The following is a 21,462-nucleotide window of genomic DNA, read 5'->3' as shown; positions in this document are numbered from 1 at the left end:
GAAGAAATCAGTAGTCTTGCAGGAGGAAATAAAGTTATGTTATGTTATGTTATGTTATGTTATGTTATGTTATGTTATGTTATGTTATGTTATGTTATGTTATGTTATGTTATGTTATGTTATGTTATGTGATAATTAATTAAAGGGCATAATGATGATGGAGGTCTCTGGAGGAATCGACTGACACCTCGATCATCAAAATACGTTCACTCAATCTGAAGTTACAGATACTAAAACAATACAGCACTGGAATCGACACTTCAATTTATATTTCGTAGTCAAAAATTTGGTTCATTTAATAGCTAAGAGCCCAAACGATCTCAGAAGAACGAATACTATAAACACTTCATTTCCCACCCTAAGCATCAGTAATATTAAAATATTAAAATTACACTTCAGCAGCTACCTGCAGCCACACATTATATAATAATAGGAGATATTAACATTGATATTTTAAACCCATCTGGTCAGTATGCTCAAAAAATAAAAAAAGAATACATAAACTTCTTAAGTGCTAATGGTTTCATTTCATACATCAATTCTACAACCAGAATAACCCCAAAATCTAGAACATGTATAGATCACGTACATGTTAAATCCCATAGAAATAACAATTTTGACTCATATGTCCTACATACCAGTATCACAGATCTCAGTCCTATTTTTCTCATACAAAAACAATCCCAGAAATATCATATACCACAAATGGAAGGAAAAACACTGGACAGTGCTAGAATAAATTATGAAGCTTTAAATAAAGCCTTAGAAAAGGAAAATTGGGAATCTGTCTTGAATGAACATGATGTCCACAAAGCGGGTGGTAGTTTTATTGAGCTATTAACTCAATACTGTATATCTCTGAACACTGTACTAACACAAGTCTTGTAAGATCAAAATTCAGACATTTAACACCATGGATCACAACTGGAATCCTAACTTACATTAGAATAAGGGACAAATTAAACAAGACAATTGTAAAACAAAAGCTGAGGTCCTCAAATAATGATGAGATCACAAACACTATTAAGAAATGTAAAACATACCAAAACTAGATAAACAGACTCATTAAAGTAGCAAAAGAGAAGTACATACTGTTCTAATAAAATTATGTCAAGCTCCAACAATTCTAAAATCCTATGGAAAAACATAAATGATATAACATGTAGGAAGGAGAACAGATATTCAGATATAGATAGCATAAATCTTACACTCACAATAAACAACTCAACCAACTATCATTGCAGACAAATTTGTGGATTATTTCAGTGGTATAGGTTTAGAACTTGCTGACAAAATAATAAATACCAGCAAAGAACCTAATGACACATTTACAAATGACATTCATGCAATACCTCGACCACAATCTATCTTTATTCTTTCTATAACAGAAACAGAAATAGTAAATCACATAGCTGCACTACAAGATAACTCAGCCAATGGCTATGACAACATCTTTTAGTTCACATATTCTACAGCCTCTACAATACATTTTTAATCTATCACTTATGAAAGGACAATTTCCACACCCATTCAAAATTTCTATCATAGTCCCAATCTATATATCTGGTGATAAAAGAGAGTTAAACAATTACTGCCCAATTTCTCTCACAACCCATCGTTCCAAATTACTAGAGATATGCATTAAAAGCAGATGACTTAATTACCTAAATATGTACAACATATTGTTGCCAAATCAGTTTGGTTTTAGACCAAAATGGTTTTAGACCAAAAATTAGCACTCAAGATGCAATTTTCTCTTTAACTGATTATTTGTATAAAACCATTGACAGCTTCAAAATGACTATTTCTATATTTTTGGATTTAACAAAGGCATTTGATACCATAGACCACAATATACTCCTTAGAAAACTTGAAAAAGTAGGCAATCATTGAATTCCTCACAATCTAATTAAAAGCTTTCTTTCTAACATAATGCAAAAGGTAAGAATCAAGGATACCCTAAGTAAAAGTGCTCAAGTAAAAATCAGAGTACCCCAAGGAACAGTGTTAGGACCAATTCTTTTTCTGTTATATATCAATGATCTGTGTGAGCTAAACTGTACCTAATACAAAAATTAACTCATATGCTGATGACACGGTAGTCACAATCACAGGTGAAGCTTGGGAGGACACCTTCAAGAGAGCTCAAGAAACCCTAACCATAGTTCAGAAATGGCTAAACAACTACCTACTTACTTACTTTAAATGAAAATAAAACAAAATGCCTCTGCTTCTCACATAATAAAACAATGCAACCCTCAGCCAACCTAGCACCAAGACTCCACACACAAACTTGCAACAATACTGAAAGATGCAACTGTTATACTTTACAGAAGTCAATAAATGTTACATACTTGGGGATAATTATAGATAGCTATCTGAAATGGAATTTTCATGCATCAAATTTAATCATTAAACTTTAGAAGCTTATTTATATATTTTATAGAATCAGAAATGTTATTTAAAAAAAAAAAAGCCTTGCAATCTGTATACTTTGCCTTAGTTCAATCGCAAATGCAATGTGGAAATAACAGTTGGGATGGAATACTTGATTCACACTTGTGTCAGGTAAATACATGCCAGAACTACGTACTGAAAGTCATGTACAAAAGGCCACTGATGTTTCCAACACATGAACTGTTCCAACAAAGTATGGTAGGCCTACTTGACGTACAGCAGCTATTTGTGCAGCCAGAGATCCTATACAAAGATAAAAATTTAAAGTTCTTCTGCAGAGAACACAAGTTACAAATTTGCCCTAGGCTGCAAGACAGAACTTGAATAAGTATTCTATGCCAGAATACTTTACTTGAACAAAGAAAATCTAAGTTGTCTAGGGCCATGGATATACAATGCATTACCAGCAGATGTGATCAGTGGCAACCAGAATACCCTGAAGGAAAGGCAATTCACATGGCTCATTAAAAATTATTACAAAGTAAACCAACTTATAAATTTTCATTATAATATTTAAATCAACTAGCACATTATTTCTCTCCTTAACCCATCCCTCTCATTTCCAGCTTCTTCCTTATTACACCAAATGCAGGAAAACAGTTCAAAAATCAGTACAATATCACCCAAAATTCTAATGGAGTAAATGCTATTCGTTAGATGCTATGTTATACGGTAGTTACATAATGTAGCTACCGTATTGTATTCTTGAAGCCCACACACAAGTGTACCTTATGTTGGATTTGCACTGTGTCTTTTACTATCTCTGTATGTATATGTATGATAGTGACCGTGAATAAAAATGTTGAAAATGTAAATGCATGTAAAATGATACACAATAATATTAAAAATAAAAATAACACAATTAGGAAATATTCTCAATGTAAACATAACAGAGAGCAAAGAAGAGGTGTACGAAGAGATAAACATTTCAAACAAGCAATTACAGCAAATAGTGAATGGGTACGGTGCACAAGCAGAGCCCAAAAAAGAACGAAGAAGAAGAAGAAGAGGACTGCGCGACAACTGGCAGAGGCGTGCTGGTTCATCGGGACAGCGGGACATGTCCCGGTACGCCCTCCTTTCATGGTGCCCTCGGTGCCCTCTCGCCGTCGGCGTAATAATGTAAAATATTCTTATTGGAGAAGTATTAGATTTAGCAAAATAAGATTAAGCATTTGAGATAAATGGTACGAAACTATATTTCAAATTGCTTACATATTAAAAAGCAAATGATATGAATATATTGAATCAATGTGAGGCTAATCGCTCCGATTATTTCTGTGTAGAAAACTCTACAATCGCCTACTAACAAGTTACCTGATGATGTATTCGGTTCACAAAATAAATCCTGTTTATTTAATGATGTATTCAACAAATGCGCACACAGGATCTAGGCGTATTAATACACACATATTAGAGCAACGGAATTCGTGATGTTAATTATTTTTCCCCCTCTTCATATTTAAAGCTGTTTTGTGGCGCAGAAACTTAGAATGAATGTTTCCTAAGGAAAATTTGGGCGTAACTTATCTCAGGTTTTAAATAAATAAATAAATAAATAAATAAATAAATAAATAAATAAATAAATAAATAAATAAATAAATAAATAAATAAATAAATAAATAAATAAATAAATAAATAAATAAATAAATAAATAAATGAATAAATAAACAAGTAAATAAATACACCATAGTCAGTTAGAGAAATCAGAGATCTATGTCAAAAATTATGACTATGCTGTGAAAATAGGTTTAACAAAGGAAGGCCAAAAAAATTCGAATGGGGGTAACTGTAACCCTTCCTGTAATTTAAATATTATCATTGTTTAATCCAAAGTTTAAACAACATTTTAAATAAAAACCTTCTAAAGCGATATTATTAATCATCTAAAATAGGCCCGTTGTTTCCAGGCATCTTTTAATTCAACATTCTCCGGGGGAGGAATCCCGAACCCTTTTTCTTGGTGGGGTACTCCAACCCCCCCCCCCCCGCTCCCCTCCCCGGTAGTTGGCGCCCCAGTACCGGTCTATCTATCGCCCTCTTGGGGCAGCCAGGACGCCCCCGGACAACTTTCGGACTTGAATGGATCTTTTGCATACTTTCTACATTGTGATTTTTTTCAAAGTAACCTCTAATATGCCGAAATGAAGTTCGAAATAAATCGCAGCATTTTATTTCGCCTGACCATAGATGTATCCAGGCCCAAAACGCAACCTAACTCAACATTTTTTCCACCAACGAGATTCGAACCGACTAACTACAGTGGTAGACCGTAATGAGTAGACGCCTTAACGATCATGACGACTAGGTGGGCTATCATATAACATGCACAATAATCATGATTTGTAAGTTATGAAATGTCCTTCTCACCTGACCATTTCCATTGCTCTTGTTGGTAAGTTTGACCTTAGCAAATGAGACTGGCTCTTTCATCCAATGGGCTCCAAAATTAGGAGACTCTGGGTGCAGGTAAATGGGATTGGCTGGAGGAGCCTCAGCTTTCCCTCCTGGAACCCATTCTCCATTCACGTATTTCCACCTGCCACAACATGAGAAATTATCTTAATTTCACTTATATATAAGATTTTTCTTTGAAACAGAAGAGATCAGAGCAATTTCTTACTTACCGATGTGGATCTATCTGAACAAACTCCAGTAAGAGGGAGTACATGGCTGTAGGGTCAAGACCTGACGTACTCACTTTCACCACAGGGAACATTCGCCTGAAAAGCATACAGATAGCTGAGGGAGAAAGTTATATTTATCTTATCCATCAGAATGACCTCTTTCATACAAAGGCTAAACTGAAATGAACGTTACTCTAGAAATGAAATAGAATATGAGGATGGACACTACCGCTCAAAAATTTCTGAACACCTCTGATTGTCAGCATTTATCGGAAAAATGCGTTCATAAAGTTTAGCATTCCTTCATAAAGAGTAATTTAATGGAACTAAAGAATACTTTCCAGATTTTGTTTTCTTCAAAGTATCCTCCAATTCCTATGATCTTTGCTTTACACACTCTAGATATTCTTTCTATCAAGTGTGCCAAAGTTTGTTTGAAAGTGTCCCTCCATTTCTTCTGCAAATGGCTCCACAGTGCATTTATGTTAGACAAGGATATATTTCTGACCCCTCTATCAAGAAGCTCGATCAGGTTGCAACTGGGACTTTGAGGAGCGCGATATCATGCTTTCCACTTCTTTTTTCGCTACTAAGCGTTCAGCATACTTCCTGCATAGTTAAAATGAATGTTTAAGATCATTATCTTGCCTGTCTTATTGCCACCATCACTGAACCCCCTCCATGCTTGAGTGTAGTGGATATGCACGGAGGTGCCATCCATTCCCGTTTTGCATATCGAACGAACTTACGACATTTTGTGCCTACCATGGGCAAAAGTAGGGAATTTTCAACAGAAAAAATGTGCTCCAATAGTTAGTTTATACACAGCAAGTCATAGCATGCTTGAAATAGCAAAGCAAGGACATGTATCCTTGGGAAGTACATATCACACTCATCTATAAATAACACATTTTTCCATTGATTAACAGTCCATTTTTCATGTTTTTGGCCCAATGTAGATTTTTTCTCTTATTGAATACTTTAAGTATAGGTTTCTTTCCCGCAATACATCCTTTAAGATTTGCGTCCTGAAGTTAAAAAAAAAAAGAAAAGAAACGCTACAGATTCATCCCTCAACCGGTTAATTTCTGCTGTCGGCATGGGCGCAGTTTTAATGCGGTCGCTTTACTTCCAAGTATTTATATTGACATTTTGACGTCACCTTAGGCTTTCTCGTGTGATTGTCTGTCTGTCTGTTAGGTCATCAGCCCAGAGGCTGGTTGGATCCTCAAATAGCACCACCAAAGGTTATGCGGTTATAAGAAAACCCCAAAAACCAATGGCAGCACCAAAATGAGGCGTACTAGGCAAGATGAGGAGTGAGGTAGTTTGCCATTGCTTTCCTCACTGGGTCAGAGAGTACTATTGCAGCACGACTGACCCTATGAGCAGCACCTTTCATAACACTCAGATGCACTAGTCGTGCTCTGAATGTCATTACTCAGCACTACCCATACCCCAGCAACTTCCATATTGTCACAGCCGTGGATGAGACTGGGACTTCGGTGGAAGCTACACTTTACTCTGGCCTGTGCCAAGATCTCGTGTGATAACGATCCTTAATTACTCTGAGTAGATCCTTGATGTGTACTTCCCAAGGATACATGTTCTTGCTTTGCTATTTGAAGCATGCTATGACCTGCTGTGTATACGCTAACTATTGGAGCACATTTTTTCTGTTGAAAATTCCCTACTTTTGCCCATTTAAATATCTACATTTTGACGAAAACAATGTCTAACTTAAGCTTTCTTATGAAGCACTAAATTGCTAAATTGCTCATTCGTATTTAATCAGCTTACGTGGGCAACATCTGGCGAATTACGGGCACATTCTGTGTTCCAAAACAATTTTACAGTATGTGTTCCTATGTCACCCGGCGGCCCCGGGTTCTATTCCCGGCGGGTCAGGGGTTTTTAATTGTAAATGATTAATATCCCTGGCCTGGGGACTGGGTGTTTGTGTCGTCCTTAATGTTCCTTTCCTCCCATTCAACACGTTATACTTCCGCCATTTACATAATACACGCAAGTTCCTCACATATGGTGCAAGTAGGGCCAAAAGATCTTCCTCGGTCGACGCCCTGAACAAATAGCATTTTTTTTAAGTGTTCCTATACGAGTCATATGCTCATCTGAGTCCGCCTCTGTGGTATAGTGGTTAGCGTGATTAGCTGCCACCCCCGGAGACTACGAAATTTGAAAAGTGGTACGAGGGCTGGAACGGGGTACGCTCATCCTCGGGAGGTCATCTGAATAGAGGGGGGTTCGATTCCCCCTCAGCCATCCTCGAAGTGGTTTTCCTTGGTTTCCCACTTCCTTTCCCGGTAAATGCCGGGGTGGTACCTAAATTAAGGCCACGGCCGCTTCCTTCCCTCTTCCTTGTCTATCCCTTCCAATCTTCCCATTCCCCACACAAGGCCCCTATTCAGCATAGCAGGCGAGGTACTGGTCCTCCTCCATAGTTGTATCAACCGACCCAAAGTCCCATTCTCAGAACACTGCCCTTGAGGCGGTAGAGGTGGAATCCCTTGATGAATCCGAGGGAAAAACCAACCCTGGAGGATAAACAGATTACGAAAGAAAGAAAGAAAGAAAGAAAGAAAGAAAGAAAGAAAGAAAGAAAGAAAGAAAGAAAGAAAGAAAGAAAGAAGATTTTTATCTTAAATATACAGGATATTTGTGAGATAAGTACAATTTTGTTTCTTGCTGGTTATTGTTAGGGCCCTGAATACATACAACGTCAAAATAATGTCCTATTTCAAAAGAAAAGAAAACCAAGTTTGATTTTGTATCTCGGATAGTATTTAAGGATGAACGACTTAGAGCTTTGCTGGCATACATTACAATATTTTTCCGGTCAGAACGTTCGCTTCTTGTACGTAGAACGTTTTCATACAACTTACGCTTGCAGAATACGTCCTGAAGCCACCGTGAACTGATGTGTATAGCCGCAGTACAGTGATGTAGGCCTACCTTAAAACTGCTTCCTACACATGATCATAGACGCATACATACTGCCTGAAGAATGGTACGGCGGGAGGTATAAGCCTAGGGGCAAACGAAGCTACTGCCTGCCTCACAAATGTCACTCTCTACTTCAAGCTCCTCCCTCGGAGAAACCATTTGCTAAATATATTATGTTAAAAATCATATTTTATGAACTGCGGACATTCATTCTTATGTTCCGTAAGGTTATTTGTACGGATCTACCAAACACTCTGTATACATCATTCATAAAACAAAGGTAGACTAATGCAATGTATTAGTGGTACAATGGATTTCCACCTTAAATAATCTTAAATTGGTCTACGATAAGAAGCCCAGGGGTGTTCAAAAACTTGTGAGCAGTCGAGTAGCAACTATAAAGATTATAACAGATCATGTAGTTCAGAGGTTCTATTATGTAATTGCACCCCTCACTCATAGCTAAAAGTTCAATGCACCCCTAAAATTCCTAAATGATAGGTTTAAAAAATATAAGTACGTGGTTAATTGTTAAGGAATTTTTAATTGATTATAACCATTAGTTTAAATACACATCGTAAATAAGACGAAATTGTGAAATGAAATACATTCTTCTAATACATCACAAGAAATGTAAGAGTTTGTGTCTGTATCAAGTATAGACTAATACAATGATAATAAAGCAACACAGGATACCGAGCGAGTTGGCCGTGCTGTTAGGGGGCGCAGCTGTGAGCTTGCATTCGGGAGACAGTGGGTTCGGACCCTCTGTCGGTAGCCCTGAAGATGCTTTTTCGTGGTTTCCCATTTTCACACCAGGCAAATGCTGGGGATGAACCTTAATTAAGGCCATGGCCGCTTCCTTCCCACTCCTAGCCTTTTCCTGTCCCATCGTCACCATAAGACCTAGCTGTGTCGGTGCGACGTAAAGCAACTTGCAAATAAAAGAATTGTGTGAAAGTTTCACAAAACGCTAGATTTTAGCATCAGTATCAAATTAATAAATAAGAATGAGGCGTTTAAGATCTTAATTCAAGAATTCGAACCATCAACATTTCAATGGGATTGTATGGCGTGACAAAATTTTCTAATGTGTCGTAATCCAGGTGAAACTGTCAACCGAAACGTGGCTACATAAATATTCAACTTTTTTCTTATTTATTTCCACATTTCATTTTTTCTTCATTTTTTTCCTTGAACGCTGCTCGCGTACCCCACTAAAAGTCTCAAGCGTACCCGGGGTACGCGTACCACAGTTTGATAAACACTGCTCTTCTTTATCTGTTTGCCCTCCAGGGTCGGTTTTTCTCTCGGACTCCGCGAGGGATCCCACCTCTAACGCCTCAAGGGCAGTGTCCTGGAGCTTCAGACTCTGGGTCGGGGGATACAACTGGAGAGGATGACCAATACCTCGCCCAGGCGGCCTCATCTGCTATGCTGAACAGGGGCCTTGCGGGGGGATGGGAAGATTGAAAGGGATGGACAAGGAAGAGGAAAGGAAGCGGCCGTGGCCTTAAGTTAGGTACCATCCTGGCATTTGCCTGGAGGAGAAGTTGAAACAACGGAAAACCACTTCCAGGATGGCTGAGGTGGGAATCGAACCCACCTCTACTCAGTTGACCTCCCGAGGCTGAGTGGACCCCGTTCCAGCCCTCGTATCACTTTTCAAATTTCGTGGCAGAGCCGGGAATCGAACCCGGGCCTCCGGGGGTGGCAGCTAATCACACCAACCACTACACCACAGAGGCGGACCACTGCTCTAGTTACAATTTCTTTAAAAAAATGAGGTTTCTATGCAGTGTGTGTAGGAAATAATTAACATCATTGCGTTATTTTCTGCACCCTTTGGCACAGCGACCTCCTAGGAGAAACAACAGTCAAGCGCTAGGAATAACTACAGAATTCGGTTCACCGTACAACTAATACTTAAAATTACACAAAACCAGAGAATTTAGAACCTGATACCTGTTAAAGATTAAAATAAATTCACAAATCATAGAAGTTTTCGTCTCACTTTGACTGCAGCGAATTCGACGATCAAGCCTTCATAGTTCTCGTTTTTAATTTGCTAGTAGACGTCAGACAAGTCAATTCCCTTTAGAGATCATAGTTAACAAGGAAGAGGACATCTTGGTCACTAACAATATCTCGATAAACAAAACTGTTTTACTGAAAGGGGCTGAGAATGAAATAAATAAAATGTATGTTTTTAGTTATTAGAAAAGTAAGACCGTACAGGTATTGTGTTATTCTAAAAGCAAACAGCGGACAATTAAGGCAATAAATTCTATTGTATTTATTAAAAGGATAAATATTATTGGACATACAAAGCAAAATATCAGCCTAAATGTCTTTTTCCAATTTGCATTACGTCACACCGACACAGGTAGATCTTATGGCGACGATGGGATAGGAAAGGGCTAGGAGTGGGAAGGAAGTGGACGTAGCCTTAATTAAAGTACAGCCCCAGCATTTTCCTGATGTGAAAATGGGAAACCACGCAAAACCGTCTCCAGGGCTGCCGACAGTGGGGTTCGAACCCACTGTCTCCCAAATACAAGCTCACAGCTCCGGGATCCTACCCGCACGGCCAACTCGCTCGGTAGCCAGAATATGCCACCCTCTAATCCTAATGCCTAGTACGCCTATATAAATCCACCTCGGTTCATAAGGCTAAAATAGTTTTATTCTAATCTCACACTGAAATAAAACACTTTACGGGATTACACAAGTGGTGGAAACGTCGAATTTACAGGAATGATTCTCTTAATTTCTTTAATCTCTATATTGCACGTATCTAAGCAAACACCAACTATACTGAGAGTCAACTCAAGACCTTAGCGGTCTCTTTGATGTTAGTCAGTCTTCTGGTCGGTGAAAAGGCTTCGGCAGCGCCAAATAGTTCCCTAGGTTTGTTACTTGTTCCTGAAGTCAGGAGCTTCCTTCAGTTTTGTTAGATATTCTGGTGAACTGACTTGACGAATTAAACATTTTTGCCCTGTATAAATATGGAAAATATATCACAGGTTGTATGGTTCGTTACCAACTCTGATATTTTATACGTATATGGCTATGAATAGTTATTGTTCTCAGTGGTGTATGTAGCAAAATAATAATTATTTTATATGATATTGATATCTTATTGCGCTGTGTACTTAGTAAGCTTTGTTCGAGTTCATTCCATTGCTGATAAGTTCGCATAATATGTGCGACTCTGAAGATGGATCCATGAAAACTATTGGCAATACTGGTTGCAACAGCATGTTCAGTATTCATAATGGCTGCCAGTGTGAGCAAGACGTGTGTGATGCTGTGACGCTTGAGTCCCCTGTAAAATACTTCAAAAGCTAACAGAAGTGGAGAAAAATGAAGTGGGAAATCTAAACCAAATTGTTTTAAACGTTTACAGTAGCCTACGAGATGAGAATCCGCTGTGGACTGTGGAAGACGTGGCGAAAAACACCGCGCAGCTGACCGGCGATTCTGTGAACAATGTTTACGCCGCTCGCGTGGAATTTAAACTCCACGGAAAACCCAAGTCTCCAGCGAAAGGTCGATTTGTCACTCGCTGTAAATAAAACAGGAAGGGCCTTAACACGGTATGGGAATAGGATCCTTGGCGTATTCGATAATAATAATAATAATAATAATAATAATAATAATAATAATAATAATAATAATAATAATAATAATAATAATAATTTGTACTTTGCTTTATGTTCGTAACCGCCCTCTGCCTGCAGAAATGTTGTCATGAGGGGATCGTGAGTTCGTTTTTACTTTCCGAATGATGAGACTACAGTATTTACAACATTTCTGGAAACATTGTATTTTGCAATCCCTCTCACAGGTGGTTTTTTCAGCCTTTTGAACTGTGAGGAACCGCCACTGACAGTCGTTGCACGAGAGCGGAATCGTATACTTATGTTGTAAGTCCTCATGTGCCTCACACAAATTGCATTATGAAATAAAAATAAACCTTGCTTCTCTTGCCTCGGTATTCATCAGTAATCTGTAGGTTTTACATGGTCAGTAAAGGAATACATAGGTATGGTACGCAATCAAAGTACAGCTATGTGAAAGGATGTGATTTCGTTTGTTGCTTCACTATTTCAGAATGAAGTACTTGTCAGATAGACGCATGGCGTTAATAATAAGCTGGTTGTGGAGGAGATGGAGAACGGAGACGGGAAGGGGGAACAGGGTACGTGCTCACGTGCGGAAGGATACTTTTCCTAAGCTCTTGAGTTGAATTTCAGTATAGTAGTTTTATTGAAAAGGTTTTGGAGAAGAAGTGTACTTTTCTCTGTCTTTCTTTGTACTGTCTGTTTTTTTCACTCAGCACAGTCTGCTGCAATGAAGTGTGCCTTCCCATACAGAGGCTCCTCGCCTTGAGATGAAGAATATACGGTAAAGACAATTCAAGCCAGTCAATTAACAAAATAAGGCAAAAATCCGTTTAGACGTTTCTCACGAGTATGCTTTTCGCACCTACACGTTACAGTTTGAAGCTTCAATTTTTGAAATATAAAATAACCGAGATATCGACGGTCACTGAATCGTCATGCTTGTTTCCTTCTCTCAGTGCTGTGTCACGCTTTAAAACAAGTCTCAGGACATTTACTTTTAGTTTGAACTTAGTAATGTTAGCAGATGTCTAACAAAAGTATTGTTTAAACTTGTCTGTATTCATTAAACATTTATTCAGGAATTACCTTTTGATATGTTATTTCCGTGTAATCTGAGTTTTTTTTGTCATTCGAGGTAACGTCAGGTCCAGTTAGCTTGAATTACCGAGGTTCTGCTGTATTCAAAAATCTGCGAACTGCTACTTTATGGATGTAATATTGTCTAAAAGTTGCCAAAATCTAAGCCGATGCCGTTAACGAGTGCTATTCTTAGAATAACCTTAATATTTCGGAGGAGTTCCAACATACGATCGCATTAGAATATTATGATGTCGGGTCCTAGTCGGCATATGAACGCAAAGGTTTAATGACAAGTAAATACAAATAAAGTCTCCTGAGTGCTGAATGGATTAATGTATAGCAAGTTAAAATTGGACAGCATTAATTAGAAAGGAATCAACCCTCATGTAGTACATTCTGAGAAAACAGAAGTCAAATTTTAACCAATGGCTCCTTTCCAGTGAAACACAGTTTGTGAAGATAGTTCATGTAAAGGAACCACTGGCTACTGGTTGAACATAAACGGGTCCATTTTCTATAAAGCTGAAATTGGTGACTACCTGATTTATTTTATGAAATGGAAATGCTGCATTTCACACGAGAACGTTTTCTAACAAGAATATTATGGAATATTGAATAGATTTAGGACTGGTTTCTTTTGCTGAAAATGGGCAATGGTAAACCACACTTAAAAATTCCACCAATTCATGTTTTATGGGTTTGAGTGCTGTTCCTTTATATTTCATGCCATCCAATTTACATTCTATGTAAGCTAAAGGTGGGGGAAAATGCGCTTGAGAAGCTATAGAACTGATGGTGATGAGGTGGTAATAATCGCTGATTAGTCGGTTGTTAGAAAAAGCCCAAGGTGGGATTTGGGCAGTGTTTGTGACTCCGTGCCGAGCACAGCGCTTGGAGAACAAGATGATACTTTGGTGGGTTCACTCCTTAATATGAGACCTGCCGTGTCCTATTCCGACAGAAGGGACCTATCAAGGACGACAAACAGGGCAGATGAACAATATTCTATACTGTAGTTGCCGACCATAAATTAGCGACTTTTAGAGAGTCTGGTGCTGCATTCGTAAGATCCTCCATAGGTCATGTTGTTTTGCATTCGGGAGATAGTGGACGAACCCCACTGCCGGCATCTCTGAAGATGGTTTTCCGTGGTTTCCTATTTTCAGACCAGGCAAATGCTGGGGCTCTTCCTTCATTAAGGCCAAGGACGTTTCCTTGTCACTCCTAGCCCTTTCGCATGCCATCGTCGGTGTGATGTAAAAAAGCAGTTGTTGTTCATTAATAAACATCGAGGCTCTCAAAGTAAAAAAGAAAAGAAAAATTAAAGCAAAGCCATATAAATCTCCGTATAGCCGCGAAGGCCTTTAGAGAATTGGAGGATAACGTCTCCAAATATCCATAACGTTGGCAATAAATGAGGTAAAGTGGTGATCTCTGTTCCAGGCGGCATTTGCTCCCAGGTACTCATTGTCGGTGTAGGCTAGGTGAACCTCAGTGCTTTGTGCATTTCCAGAAGTGACCGGGAACCGATCTCATGTCATAATAGGTGAACCAATCACGCCTTTGCTGACTCGGCTAGGCAGCACCTGTGTTCCTCAAAATGTTCTTCTCATTCTAATATTTGGAGCATTAGATTATCAGAGTCATCCCAAATGAAAATTTACAAAAAAAGTGGAAAGTTATTGTCAATCTCAGAACTATCTCTGATATGTAAACTGAAGAACAATTCAGTAACAGTATACATTAGCAGAAAACTACTAAAAGATATGTTATATTTTAAAACAATGCAATTATTCTATCCCACAGAGGACAACGTAATTTAATACGCATGTCATAAAGAATAAAACTGTTTAATAACGTGCAAATCGTGTATGTCACAATCGAGTTGACACGGGAAAAATAAAACGCGTGTCTGCATTAAGTTCACATTTTATGAATCAATGAGAAGTTCCTTTTTGCCTGATGTGAAAATAGGAAACCACGGAAAACCATTTTCAGGGCTGCCGACAGTGGGGTTCGAACCCACTATCTCCCGAGTACCGGATACTGGCCGCATTTAAGCGACTGCAGCTATCGAGCTCGGTCAATGAGAAGTAAGAGTGGTTGTGTTTATATTTTGTGTCAATACCGATAGGTAACACTTTTATATTGAGTGGCAGAAAATAAAGGGGGACTGCTGAATTATGGAGACTGAGGTACTGAATTAGTCATAATCCAAGGTAAAATATTATGTTAGTTTCACATGGGCATCGTTGTCACAAAATCAGAGTACGTATATAGATATTAAATCCATTTGTACTGGGATATCTGTAAATAATTAGTATTTCATTCGAGTGAGCGTGAGGAGACCTGGGGTGAAATATCTAAGAACAAAAATCGAACAATACCTGTTCCAGGATGGAAATACTCTATGTTAACTTCCCAATTCTATGGTAGTTTATGTGTTAAACCACAGCCTATCAAGTTGGTCATGATTAAACTTATTGAGTATGAAGGCAGAAGTGAGCGAATATTCAGACTGAACACTTCTATCAAGCACCCCAACCCCCCAACCCACCCCCATCTTCGCTACATGGAATTCACTAAATTAACTAAATTATAACTCTTTCCAAAGCAAATAATAAGTGTGTGACCTTAATAACATTTTATATACACTCATATTTTTCAGATCCACAAACTATTACGGTATTTTTAAGTGTGTTTCATTTTTTAACATAAAAATAATCTAGTAAATTTTGACCAAGGAACGCTTTACTAAATAGTAGCAAGTTCCAAGTTTAAAGAGTTCTCATAAGTCAACAGAGTGCTTATTGGTCTTTTTTGTAGGTACATAAAGAGTAACAAAGAAAATGGCGCCGAGAGCTTCTAAATGAGCATGGCTTCAACATGCGAATTGTCCTAACCAAAGTCTATTAACACCATACTTAGTTGTATGTACACGTCACCTAAAATGTAACAACGCATACCAAATCAGCTGTGCATTCTGTCATTCTTCATTCAACATTCCAACAAAGCCCCTCTCTCACAGTTTTAAAACAAGGACATCTTTTAACGAGGGCGTTAACAAGATAGGTTTCTGAGAGCAAACGTGTACCTACGATAAACTAATTCCTGCATAAAGGGCCCTTGATCACAATTTGGTCAAACGTGTGAATGATAAACGTACTGAGATCCCAAACCATATACAATCGCTTATTTTTCAGGCCCGGGAAGTATCTTAGTAAAATAAAACTGATCTGGGGAAATTCGTCTGAAAGGAGTTAAGACTGGCATCGTCTTCCCAAACGTATAATTCAATGCATGTACTGTAATACCTAGTAAGTTAGTCATTACTACATTCTAGTCTGTGAACCATGAGCATACCGATGTAGGTAAGATAAATCTGGGGTATCCTCTGCCTGTGTAAGAGGTGGCTAAAAGGGACGACTTCCCACAGGCTTTCAACTTGAGAGCGTTGAAAGCGACCACAAGACTCCAAGCTGAGTCTAATATTGCTTACACTTAGCCTACTTGTGTCAGTCTCTTCACTTTTATCTTTCCTTTCCAGGCTTGTTCTCTTCTTTTTTTTTTGCTATTGTTTTACGTCGCACCGACACAGATAGGTCTTATGGCGACGATGGGACAGGAAAAGCCTAGGAGTGGGAAGGAAGCGGCCGTGGCCTTGATTAAGGTACAGCCCCAGCATTTGCCTGGTGTGAAAATGGGAAACCACGGAAAACCATTTTCAGGGCTGCCGACAGTGGGGTTCGAACCTACTATCTCCCGAATACTGGATACTGGCCGCACTTAAGCAACTGCAGCTATCGAGCTCGGTTTGTTCTCTTCTGGAGCCGAAGATTAGGTTTACGAAGCCTAGGGAGTCTTTCCATTTTCACGCTCAGCGGGACCCTTCCTCCCTTTTGTTTGCCAATGCACTGATTTTCAGTCTCAGATCTCTTTTTATGTCTCTTTTGATTATTGCTAAGAGGGGTTGATGATCTGATCGGCCCCATGGTCTAGGAGTAGCAAGCCTGCCTCTTTCCCGGAAGCACTGGGCTCGATTCCCGACGAGGTCAAGGATTTTTACCTGGGTCTGAGGGCTGGTTCGAGGTGCACTCAGTCTACGTGAGAACAGTTGAGGAACTATCTGACGGTGAGATAGCGGCCCCGGTCTAGAAAGTCAAGAATAACGGCCCAAAGGACTCATTTAGGATTGATCTAGTTATACAGTATTTTCCCTTTAAACAAGTACCCCCTTACGAGCCATGAGAGTTGGCTAGATGGTCTGGTAAGTGATCTAAGTGATAATGAATTAGGGAGACTAAGGTATCGTAGTGGGGTTAATACAGGCAGTCAAGGGAATTTTATTATGCCAATTAGACTGTAATAAGACATGATTGTAGATTAGTTATTGGTTCATAGTAGTCACAGGAATCAGAATATGTTGTTATATTGCCCAAAAGGTTGCGTTATATAATTTAGTGAAGACTTAAATTTGGCTAAGGGGCTGCATAGCCGAGACAGTAAAGTTGTGTTAAATTCACCCGTAAGGACGTGGGTTCGATGCTCCGTCAAGACGCTGAAGGATTTAGAAACGAGACTTCCACTTTTGGATTGCACATGATCCTGGAGCACACTCAGTCTGCACCAGAAATGAGTATAAGGTAAATTCTCGGGAGCAAAGCTGACCATGTCTAGAGGTGACCACTCTCTCCCGCTTGATACCGAGGTTACGAACTTCGGAAACCTATACCTTCCATTCGTCCAAGCGTCTCCAGGATCTGTATGGCGACGGCTGGCTTTTAAATGGATGGATATTTCCAAAATTTTCCGTCTGATGTCTTGGAACTCGAAGAAAAATTCAGCTAGATGATGATGATGATGATGCTAGTTGTTTAAAGTGGCCTAACATCTAGGTCATCGGTCCCTAATGGTACGAAGTGAAAAGAAATATAATGACAAATTAAAAGTCCAAAATCCTCCACTGACCAGAATTCAAAACGTGAGGACGAAGAATGAATGGACTGATATGAATTTAAAACAGTCAGTGGATCCAACCCGCAGTGCCTCACATTCACAGAAACTGACGTAAAACAATAGTATTAATGACCAAGGGACTGCTTCTAAAGCACAATACTGAATCGATGATGCTTACGGTCTAAAGGGGTCCAGAATCCAAGTCATCGGCCCCTCATAATGGTACTTATCGCTAGGAAAGTAGAAACATGGCGTTTGTCATGGTGCGGTACTAATAAAAAGTAGCGTAGACTCGCGGTATTCCACACATTATGGTACTATTCGCACATGTAATACAGACCTATGGTGTTTCTCAAATTGTGGCGCCATTTACAGGCAACGCAAACCTATAGTGTTCATCACATAAGTGTACTAACCACAGGGACTCGTACTATCCCGTGGTGTTCCTCATATAGTGGTTACTACTCATAGGCAAGCCAGAACCATGGTGTCGGTCACCTATAGTGTCGCTCATATAGTGGTACTAATCACAGGTACCGTAAAAGCCCTCGCGCTCTCGTTTGCTGCTAATCACAAATCTATATGGTACCTAACATAGTGGTACTACGCCCAAGTAAAAGCGACCCATGGTGTTCCCCGCGTGGTGGTACTAATCACAAGTAGTTTCATGGTTCTAATAAAATCATCCCTTGGTCGCCCCTTTTAGTGCCTCTTACGACAGGCAGGGGATACCGTGGGTGTATTCTTCGTCTGCGTCCTCTACCCACAGGGGGTTATTTAAGTAGTTCGATATGAAATATTTCCAAGACTTGCACCTGATTGGTATATAAAATACCACAAAAGACTTGGAGCATATGGACCAGTTCAAAGACTGGTTTACACTTTATGTTCCTCGTCATTGTTTAAATTAGTAGTCTAAGAATAGATTTCAAACATTTAAATGACTTTGGCAGAAATATAGCCGACTGCAAAGGCAACCGTGCGAATTCTCAAATATAATCAGCGTGAAGTATTATTATTAACTAGCTGACGTGCCCATGCTTCGCTTCGAAATTCTACACTGCATTGGAAGGGGCTGCCTGGCCGAGGCGGTAAAGGCGTCCTCGGTTCACCCGGAAGGACGTGCGTTCGAATCCCCGTCAGGAAGTCGCAAAATTTAAGAAACGAGATTTCAACTTCCGGAGGTGCACATGGCCCTGAGGTTCACTTAGCCTACACCAAAAATGAGTACCAGGTTAATTCCTGGGGGCAAAGGCGGCCCGGAGGTGCACATGGCCCTGAGGTTCACTCAGCCTACACCAAAAATGAGTACCAGGTTAATTCCTGGGGGCAAAGGTGGCCGGGCGTGGAGCTAACCACTCTACCCCATCAAGAGCTGAGGTTACGGATATTGGAAGCCTTTGCCTTCCACCGCTCCAAGGGCCTTCATGGCCTGTACGGAGATGACTTTGCTTAGACAGAATTGTATGTGAAGTAGTTTACACGTTACAAGATTTAATCAGATTGCATGACTCTTTGCCTTACCCGAGAAGCACTCTGATATTCCTGGATGACACACGGCCTATCTTAGCCGAAATTATCTTTCAAATGATGGAAGATTTTTCAAAATCGGTCCGTTATTTTATTTATTTATGGTATGGCTTTTAGTGCCGGGAGTGTCCGAGGACACGTTCGGCTCGCCTGGTGCAGGTCTTTCTATTTGGCCGTCATGGGCGACCTGCACGTCTGGTTGTGGGATGATGATGATGCATGATGATGAGGTAGGGAAAGGGCGAAACCAGGTGTCGGCACGTAGTCTACTCCCGTCGAATAACACAAAGTGGTCTGCTAAAAAAGCTTTACGTCCCCATCCGACGGACGAATCACCATCAACGGTGTCATACGCCCTCACTCCATATGAGCACTGCGGAGAGGTTTGGAATTGGAACCAGGCTTTATGTACGCATTCTAGTGATAAGATTTTTTTTTCAAGTTGCTTTACGTCGCACCGTCACAGATAGGTCTTATGGCGACGATGGGGCAGGAAGATGCTAGGAGTGGGAAGGAAGCAGTCATAAATTTAATGAAGGTACAGCCCCAGTATTTGCCTTGTGTGAAAATGGGGAAACCACGGAAAACCATCTTCAGGGTTGCCGACGGTGGGGTTCGAACCCACTATCTCCCGAATACTGGAAATAAGAAATTGTACATCACCTCCTACCCTGCCGGCCAACATTCTCATGGTGGAAATGTTTTCGACCAACGGGAATCGAACCAGACAACCACGGTGACAGGCCATTATCAAGAATCCAGACTTGATGCCTTAACGATCATGGCCACCAGGCCGTTACATGTAGATAATAATTTCGTGTGGCTATTACTAGCCGAGTGCAACCCTTGTAAGGCAGACCCTCCGATGGGGGTGGGTGACATCTGCCATGTGTAGGTAACTGCGTGTTATTGTGGTGGAGGATAGTGTTATGTGTGGTGTGTGAGTTGCAGGGATGTTGGGGATAGCACAAACACCCAGCCCCCGGGCTATTGGAATTAACCAGTGAAGGTTCAAATCCCCGACCCGACCGGGAATCGAACCCGGGACCCTCTGAATCGAAGGCCAGTACGCTGACAATTCAGCCAACGAGTCGGACTACATGTAGATAAACTCACGGTATCTCTTTATATGGTGTATTAGTACATACATTTTAGCCCGGTACCTCTGTAATCTCTATGAAGCTTGGCCATGGCAGCGAGTGTCAGAGATGATAATTATACGATGGTCTGAATATTTTACGCCCAACAAACAGTTTAGCAAAGGCCAACTACAGTAATGCAGAATCCAAAATGACGGTGGACTTGAGCCATAGCCCTCGGTATACAGTAGTTTCGTTATCTGTTGTGAGGTTAACGGAAAGCGATGTTATACAAAATAATTAACGCTGATAATGTTCGACAATGTCTGGAACTTAATTATATTTAACATAAACCGCGTTTCCAAAGCTAAAAACCGCCACATGATGTTGTGCGTGTAAAATAAATATTAAAAACATAGGCCCAAATAGACGTTCGACACTTCGTCCATAATCCTACAACCAGCAAAATTGAAAATCAGAAACTTTTACTAGCTTTTATCAGTAAATCATGACATGAAAAATAAATGAATAGAAGATCACAAAACACTAATACCAGTACGTTGAAATGTCATTCTCAGTTACAATGAATTACAGTAACCAGCTTCAAATCTATATACTGTGTATAAAATAACATGTTCTGACTGACTGACGGATTCATAATCGCCGAGCCAAAACTACTGGACATAAAGAAATGAAATTTTGAGGATACATTTATATTACAATGTAGGTATACCAAGATAGGATTTTTGAATATTCCATCGCTAAGGGGGTGAAAAGCGAGGAGGTGAATTTTAAGATGGCTGTATCTGTATCTCAAAATTAACAGTTTAAAGACGTGAAAATTGTTATTTGGAACCTCCTTTAAATAAGGAAACACGTATTTTTTTGTTTTTGAAAATCCTCCTAAGGGTGTGTGTAAAAAAGGTGAAAAAGGGGTTGAATACCTTTTATGAGGATACTTAAATCTCAAAACTGAAGATGTTACAGTCATAAAAAAATGGTATTTGATATCTCCTTTAAAAATGAAGAAACACGTATTTTTTGTTTTTGGAAAATCTACTTAAGTGGGTGAATTTTTAAAATGAGTATATCTATAATATGTCTCAAAAACGTAACATGTTACAGGCGTGAAAATTGGTA

The 21,462-nt window shown here is 39.6% G+C and overlaps 1 protein-coding gene across 4 annotated transcripts in view; it reads right to left on the bottom strand.

Moving 5' to 3' along the window:
• The window catches only part of byn (brachyenteron), a 132,808-nt gene that overhangs the window by 67,448 nt on the left and 43,898 nt on the right, over positions 1-21,462 (bottom strand). For 3 of the 4 annotated variants that reach the window (XM_067143194.2, XM_067143225.2, XM_067143202.2), the window contains exons 3-4: positions 5,085-5,180; positions 4,828-4,996 (exon numbers count right to left, since the gene is read on the bottom strand). In XM_067143194.2, the coding sequence (XP_066999295.1) occupies positions 4,828-4,996; positions 5,085-5,180 (265 nt within the window). The remainder of the gene's footprint in view (positions 1-4,827; positions 4,997-5,084; positions 5,181-21,462) is intronic. The other variant, XM_067143219.2, reaches the window with a different exon arrangement.

This window comes from Anabrus simplex, chromosome 1, assembly GCF_040414725.1.
Source record: "Anabrus simplex isolate iqAnaSimp1 chromosome 1, ASM4041472v1, whole genome shotgun sequence".
NCBI classification, from domain to species: Eukaryota; Metazoa; Arthropoda; class Insecta; order Orthoptera; family Tettigoniidae; genus Anabrus; species Anabrus simplex.
The sequence above is the reverse complement of the archived record's forward strand: the minus strand, read 5'-3'. Positions and strand labels throughout refer to the sequence as shown.